Source organism: Anopheles merus, unplaced genomic scaffold (assembly GCF_017562075.2).
Source record: "Anopheles merus strain MAF unplaced genomic scaffold, AmerM5.1 LNR4000523, whole genome shotgun sequence".
Taxonomy (NCBI): domain Eukaryota; kingdom Metazoa; phylum Arthropoda; class Insecta; order Diptera; family Culicidae; genus Anopheles; species Anopheles merus.
The window spans coordinates 26,142-34,457 of NW_024428103.1; the positions used below are offsets into that span (position 1 = coordinate 26,142).

The 8,316-nt window shown below is 34.8% G+C and overlaps 1 protein-coding gene and 1 long non-coding RNA gene across 2 annotated transcripts; one reads left to right on the forward strand and one right to left on the reverse strand.

The window, feature by feature from the left end:
• The first annotated feature begins 230 nt into the window (after positions 1-230).
• Positions 231-2,288, forward strand: LOC121602589. The gene is made up of 2 exons (XR_006006444.1): positions 231-628; positions 2,000-2,288. It is a non-coding gene; the product is annotated as an uncharacterized LOC121602589 (long non-coding RNA).
• A 721-nt stretch (positions 2,289-3,009) lies between these two features.
• Positions 3,010-6,977, reverse strand: LOC121602587. Its single transcript, XM_041931348.1, has 5 exons — positions 6,647-6,977; positions 6,065-6,542; positions 5,705-6,009; positions 5,567-5,635; positions 3,010-3,380 (listed from the first exon to the last, which is right to left on the reverse strand). Exons 1-5 carry the CDS (start codon positions 6,774-6,776, stop codon positions 3,313-3,315), a joined length of 1,050 nt encoding a protein of 349 aa, XP_041787282.1. The 5' UTR covers positions 6,777-6,977; the 3' UTR covers positions 3,010-3,312.
• Between the last annotated feature and the right edge of the window lie 1,339 nt (positions 6,978-8,316).

Below are 8,316 nucleotides of genomic sequence, written 5' to 3' on the forward strand. Positions count from 1 at the left end.
AAATTGAAACTCTTACCGAAACTGCCGATAAAGTTTTGATGTTCCTACCGAAAACCACCATAAAAAATCTGGCCACACTGTCGGCAAATGCGAATAAAATTCACCTTCTACATAAATACATCTTGTTATACATTACAATAACTCGTTCTATTCAATCCTTGGTCTCATCCTGTCATCACACAGCGAGTCGTTTTTTCCTTTCTTGTCAAATTGATATTGTAATGCTTGTATAGTTTTGTGTCGTACGTTTGTGTATTTGTCAGTCCGCTCAATTGGACTCATCATATTTTAAATTACTTACTTTCTAATGAGTTTTATGATTTTCAAACATTTCGTCACAATTTACTGCTTACACTAAATTCTCATAGAATTTGTTTCGTGTTTTCAAAGTTTTACAATTAGACTCAATGAAATCGGCCAATCCAAAACTGAAAGTTGCCGATGTAAAGCATTCCATAATCGCTATGATGCTTTCAAAGAAAACGTTAAAATACGATCTAAGGCGAATTCAGTTAAGTCATTTTGCGCAGCATAAACAAGTACAGCTCAATAACGTTTTGTTAGAGGAGAAATCATCCAGCCATGTTCTATTAACATATAAGGCCTCGTAATCAGCCTGTGTTAACAAGTAAGAGGAAAAAGGAACTAAGATAACCAACGTTTGGAAGCCCACATGTCTATACCCAAGTAGCCTTAAGAAACTCTATTTGATTATTAACAGTTTTTTAAAGCTTTTAAAATCAAATAGAGTTTCTTAAGAGAATATGACATTGGACAGCGTTACATCATAACGACGTATTCCGTTACACTCGTTTTTATCGATTCGGGTTAATATAACACACAGTGTTTTTCAAATTTTATCTACACCATTTCCAATTTATTCAATATTCGGAAAATCATTTTTCATTCTTATGTATGTAATAATGCGTTTTTTTTTACACCAAACCATTTTATTTATTAACTGTTTGAAAACTATGTGTTTTCTTTTATTCCTCTATTTGAATCTGCGGTGATAATAAAAAAATAATTTAAAAATAAAAAAATAAAATTTCATATGTTCAAATAATATATGTGAAGAGTTTGATAAAGTGTATGCAATATTTGCAAATGAGAAAAAATTTCATAAAAATTTATATTTTCTTGGGAAAAATAACATGCTCTTGATGACGATAATTTTTGAGACATACTGTACATGGTCACGTACATGGCGCCTCCATTTCTTATGTCAAAAAGTTCGTCAAGCTTCGTGTGTGTAGCTTTTGTGTAGATGGCAACAAAACCAAGCGTCTGCGACAATTTCTATCAACTAATGTTTAATTTGTGTGTCATCATGATTTTATAACAGGTCAGTGTATCGATATTACCATTATCTTCACACGAGCTACATAAGTTTTATATTCCGCAGCATATTGGATTTGGATAGCGTTTGGACATCAAGTTTTTCGTCCACGGCTGCAGCTGACCTCCATGCTAATATAATGGAAGAAACCCATGGAATGAAAGAAACTTATGTGATAAAGTGACAATATGCAGTGACAAAACGATGAAATGTCGAATAAAAGTATTTGTGGTGAATTTATGCATTTATTCCAAGAAATATTAACACCTTCTGTTGTAACTTAACGAAGATCTAGAAAATGCATATAGAATGAGAAAGAGCAATACAGCCATCTCTGTCGATTTGTTCGTTGAGTTTGATATTTTTCGTTAAAAATACCGGCAAAATTTTAATTTTTAACGAAGCATTGACGAAGCCAGGAAAGCGTTACGCAGTGTTGTAAGCCCTAAAATTACTGCTGTATGGAAAGCTAAAAGTAATACTTTTAGGCAAACTTTTAACGGTTTCTTAACGGGATTGTGCTACTTGGGTACAAAGGCAGTGTTTATATTTGTAAAAACCAATTTTGAGAATGCTAAGAACAATTTAATTCCTAACCTGATGATTTCTGATTCCTAACAATTTAATAAAAATATAAAAGAATGATCTGTACTTTTACAGGTTCACATAAAAACAAATGAGCTGCACACCGCTGTCGTCGAGAAAGTAATTCTTGCCATGATATCTTCCTGCAGAACGGCAACAATCAGGCCATCCGTAAGCTGCTTCACGTTGCGGTCTGCGAAGAGAATTATGATATTTGACACACCACCGTCACGTACATAGGGTTCTGTATCACTCGTCGGTATAGTGTAAATTAGATATAGGCAAGAAGAGGAATTAGTGAGTTGCCGCATTAGTGAGCGCTTTATTCCTGAAAAATATGATTCGCCCGCTCGCATAAAAACAATTAAATATCGTATGAATGTTTTTGCTCCTAGGGAAAAAACAATTTGAAATCTATAATAATGTCGGGCCTATACAAAATGTTTGAGTTTTGTTCAGCTGTTCCTATCGGAAGTTCTGCTACGTTGAAGTGTTTTGTTCCTGCATCCCTCGAGAATTTGTTCTTGCTTGGTTTCCTGATTTTATGTGTACGTGATTTCTGTTTCATCAGCGACTGCTGTTCAGTGCTATTGACTCTGCCCTCAGAGATTAATTCGTGACGTTCAGAGATACGCTCAGAGATTAATTCGCACCAGCACGACAACCATTATTTTTTTCCGTTCATTATTACGGCTCACCAAGTGATCGTTACCCAAGTAGCACAATCCTGTTAATAAACCGTTAAAAGTATGCCTAAAAGTATTACTTTTAGCTTTCCATACAGCAGTAATTCCAGGGCTTAAATTACTGCGTAACGTCATCTTTTCTTCGTCGATTTTCGTTCATTTTTTCGTTAAAATTCAAAATGGCGTCGGCATTTTTTAACGAAAATGATCAAATTTAACGAAACTACGAAAAGGATGGAATATATGCCTATCCTGCTCCATTACTTTATTGCCTGCTTCTCATACCCACAACCTCCTCGAGCTTCCTTTTTTGCCCTCGAACTGAATCGTTCGAGTATAAAGAATTCGTGGAAAATTTGGTACATTGCATGCATTGTTCTCACAGAATAAAACAATAAGTCAGAGGAGCAAGTTTTTTATTTTTCAATTGTATGAGGCTGAATATCACAAGCACTGCGTATTTTGCAATTCTGCAGGTATTGTGCTTAAATTTGCTCTTGGTCAGCTGATAACCTAGTGTCCTGTGTAAGGTAATATTTAAAGTAAGACATATAATTTAGTTTTAAAGTAATTGTTCATTTTTCACTATTAAAGGATCATAACAATGGGATTTTCCATTGTGGAGACCTTAGGCCCTAAGGGATATGGAGAATTATGTCTTGTGCCTGATGGATGGGTGCAGGGAACTAGTAGTGGAAAATATTACTTGTTATGGCCCAATATTCCCGGAAAATTGGCATCCAAACTGGTGCGAAATGCTAACAGTGTTCCTGAAAGTGGATGGACAAGACAAGAATGCTGTGTAAAAAGATCAAACATTTCGTCTTACGAGACTGGGACGAAAATTTTAGCTGAAATGTCTGACGAATCATCAACCGATTATATGGAACAAGGCACAACACAGCATATAACAATTGGAAATTATGAGCAAATATTCGCACAGCGCGTTTTAGAAAACGATGCTATGGAAACTGTAAACTACGATCTCGACACATCTAATTTTCATGAGGAATACTTAAACGATCACCTAGAAAATGAAAATGTTCCTGAAGAAAATTCGAAATGTTCTCATTGTCCATGTTTCGAAGCATTAGTAAAGTTCCAGAAAGAAGCATATGAAGATCTTCAAAAAGGGCAACAAAAAATTTTGAAAAAGATGAGCATAATAGAACGCCAAAATGAAATGCTGCTTAACACAACAGCCCAAGCTGTGGAAGTAAACGGAAGTAATATATTAGAATTTGAATTCAATCGTCTAACTAATAAGAAAGATCTAATGCAGTGCGATGAAAGATTAGGAGAAACAGATTATTTTCAACAGGTGTTGGATTGGCTGAAATCTAAAATCATAGATACGGATGCGGAAAATAGGATGCTGGAAGCCCTTGATTTAATTTTCGAAAAAACACTATTGGTAGAATGTAGTTGGACAGGTATAGGGAAAGGTTGCACTAAGTTTGAAATTAGACTGTTGAGAAATTTGATGAATTTGTTTCAGACTATTGGAAGCACTAAATTTCATAAGGTTAGCGAAAATATGCTATCAAAATTTTTTCAACGTAAATTGAAGCAAGCAAAACAACGATTGAATATTCAAGGAGTGCGTAAACCTACCAACCATAAGAGGCAGACTGAAAAAAATTAAAAAAAAACCGTTAATATTGCTTGAATTCCCTCTATACTGCATACTGCGTCCATACTGATTAACGCAACATACTAAACAACTCTTACACTTAATCGAACTTATGTTTATTTCTGGCAGTGATTTTTCAAAGAACTTAAAGAATCAATTATGATATATTCAAAGAATGAGAGTTTTTGAAGTTAAGAAATGCTAAGAGAATGAATTAATGGAATAAAAACTGTTTCCGAAAGTGGATCTAAATTTACTGCAACAAGCTTGCATTTTATGTCACTCACACTCAACTGGATATCATTCAACGATAAATCATTTGAGAATCCCTTGTAAATATTTAAAACACTTGATGGAAATGGTGATCTGAAAAAATCGGACTTGTTGTTGAGCATTCTTCCGCATACTTGAATCGAATTTCCAACTTGTGCTGCATTTGAAAATTTTGCAATACAATTTTCTTTGGTTAAAAACCATGAGTTGCATTCATCGTTACGTAATATGTAATCTAGTAATTTTAAAACTATCTTTCCATTCTTCTGCACAAATATGCTTGGCTTAGACACTTTTTTCGAAGCAAACGAAGTTGGTATATGAAACTCCTCTAACTCTGATAACCTTTTGAAAACTTGTTGAATTTCATTGTAACCTGACCTCATTAAAGCTTTTAATATCTGAAGATGATTTTCAAACGGATATGTAGAAAAGGAATACAACGGACCAAACTTCAAAACCTCCTCGCATATATGTTGCAAATTGTGAATATTACTTGTTAAATATCTTTCCCCGTAAAGAGCTTCGAAATCGATTACAAATCTATTTAGCATTTCTCCTGCCATTTTCCAATTATTTATGTATGCTTTTGACGACATCAATGTAATTGCACAAAAAAAAACAGTTTGAAATGTTCGAAATACATTTCAGACATTCGATCTTTCAAAATTACAATGCTGGCGTAATTGAGGAAACTTCCATACTCCGTTGCTTTCCAAAAACGCGCCATATCAACTCCTCGAAATGACCTATGTATTTCTACTGGAAGTCGAATTTTGACTAGCAAAGAAGATATTTCTTCCGCAAGTTGGGCTGACCACTTGGTTTTCAATCCTAATTTTCCATCCCTCCATCCTAAAACAAAACGGCGCATCATACCATAATGTATTAAGTGAAGAATATCTGCTACTGGTATGCCTTTAACAATGTCAAATTTTTTCAAATCAATGAATGGTGACCTACATTTGTGATGGTTTCCATATTCTTCACCTCTAAAACCTTTATCAGTTCTTGGAGGGGCGTTAACTCCTTTATAAACCATGCACCTACCATCCTCATTAAATTCTGCTTCGCATGTGCATTTGAGACATCCATCGGCAGAATTAAAATTCGCTACACCTGAATTGTCGAAACGATAAAATTAGTAACTTAACAATTGAATAGTTTAAAATTATTTTGCTACACTACCTTTGATAAACGATCTAGCAGGAGTATCTGCTATGACGGCTCGCACTCGAATTGCTATTTTTGTCTGGTTAATAATTGTTCCTCCATCAATAAGGGTATTTAATTCTGACACTAATTGCTTCAGATATTTATCCAGATCATTTGGCTTTGATCTTCCGGCATAAATTGCTATAGTAAATGGCGATAGTTGAGGCATTTCATAAATATTTGCCAATATAGGCCAGAACTGCGTTGGACTGCTTTTACTTAGTGGTAGTCCATCTATAAAGATGTTCAGCGAAAGAGTGCTTGGCACCTTAACAAAACTGAAAGAGAAAACTGATGAATCATTGGAAAATGTTTTAACAATATGCATCTTACCGCAAATGCTTGGTGAGGCCCTCTTTAACACCGCGATACCAAAACAGACCATCTCCAATTTTTGATATTTCTGGTCCATTTCTATTTGTTTTCAGGAAAGTTCTAGCATCCTTTGGTAGACACATGTTCATTTTTTTCCTCAATATTTTTAACAGCATATTCATTGAATAATGGGTTTGTTTGGTGCTCAATGCCCAATATTTCAAACAATCACTCGTGTCCATTTTATCAAAATCAGGCTCATCCAACATTGCATCGTCATCAGAATGTTTATCCAATCCTGTTTCATCATCAGACATGCTTTCTACATCACTGAACATATCATCATTGTTATTCGAAGAAGTATTAGATTCTGAAATATTGCTGTCATGTTTACTTCCAGTACTTTCACAAATAGCGTCGGACACATTATCATATGTAAGGGTATTGTCGTAAACAGATCGATCAGCAACACGCACGGACACTTTATGAAATTTATCTGAAACAAAATACTTGCATTAATGCCATAAACCTGTCACGAAAAAGAATCATCATTCATAATGCATCACAGTCCACCATTTTAAGAAATTCCATATTCGATACCTTCAGATGGTCTAGCTGTAGTTGTATGCAGTAGTTGATTGTATTGGTCACCATTAATGCGTCTTACTCGTTCTACCCGGTCGCGAGCTCTATACAACTGGCCACTTTTTTTTATACGTTTTGATAACATGTTTTGATAAACACAGATTTACAACAGAGGAAAAAAAAGATTCACAACACATGCATTAGAAAGAAATAACCAAGAGATTAAACAATTCTTGGTTTTCGGACTTAATGTTAAAGACGGCTTGTTCACTGAGAGTGTATTAACATGAAATGAAAAGACGCGCGAGTGTATTACGCATTATGACATGACACGCGATCGGAGAGTGCATTGCAGGGTTTCTAGTCGTGTTTTGCTCGATATCCTTTTTTATTCTTGTGATGATTTATTGCTTGCTCTCACTTTATTTTAAATTGTTTCCCCAATTAATTGAAATTATCGAACAATTTTTGAAACAAATGATGCAAATCATATTGGGAATGTTCAAAAATCTTGAAACGATTCCTAAACCAATTGAGAAACATACACAGGCACCATGGCAAAACTAAAATATTATTATTAAAAACCCTGTAACACGAGACGCGTTGAGCTTGACGAAACAACACATAACCTCAATAAGCATTTATCATGTACAGTATGATATCAACATACGCTTCACTCTACATAAACTATACGAGTATATGAGGTTAAACATCGTATTTAACCTTTTTTTAGCATAGCATCGCATGCGTTGAGTAAAATAGTTGTTTTATTACCAAAGAAAGTTGAAAATATGTCATAATCTGATTTATGTCATGGTGATTTTTATGATAATGTAGTTCACCACGAATCAAAGAAGAATAAACAACAGTAAAACAACTATACATTTATGATGAAAAATTGTATTAATATTTGTTTTTTTTTTTATAATTGGATATATATTTGTTTTATTTTAACATTAATTAATTAAAACATTAATTGCATTTGTTGATTGCTGCCTGTATCGTTACAATACAGCAAGGAAAAAAATATGTGTAACGCTTCCAAACGTTACACTGTAACGCAAGCAAATGTCATATTCCCTTAAGAAACTCTATTTGATTTTTAACGGCCTTAAAATACTGTTAATAATCAAATAGAGTTTCTTAAGGCTACTTGGGTACGCTCTCTCACAATGGACTGTGAAATGTGGATCAAGTTGTTTGTATTGGCAATTTATCTTTTTCAGAATGCAATTCTGCAATTCGCTGGTCTGGTGGTAAGTCGACACTCGTACGACTTTACAACATGCCCGTCATGGGTTCAAGCCCCGAACAGACCGTGCTCTCTATATGTAGCACTGACTACCCTGTTATGTGTAATCAGTAAGTCACTGAAAGCCAAGCCCACAAGTGGTTCAGGAAGGCCTTGACCGACAACGGTTGTTGTGCCAAAAGAAGAAGAAGAAGAAGAAGAAGAAAAATTCTGCCTTTCATCCGGAATTTATCAAACATGCCTTGTGTCATGGAGGCACACAATCGTGGTTTTTGCATTTACAGAACATCGGCCAGGAACCAGGTTGAAAGATGTAGATTGTTTGAGTCGTTATCCTGTGCTTGCTGTGAACGATGATGTAACAGCGAATATAGATGTAGCGCAAAATAATGATGAAACCATGAAAGCTGTACGAAAGATACTTGTTAGCAAA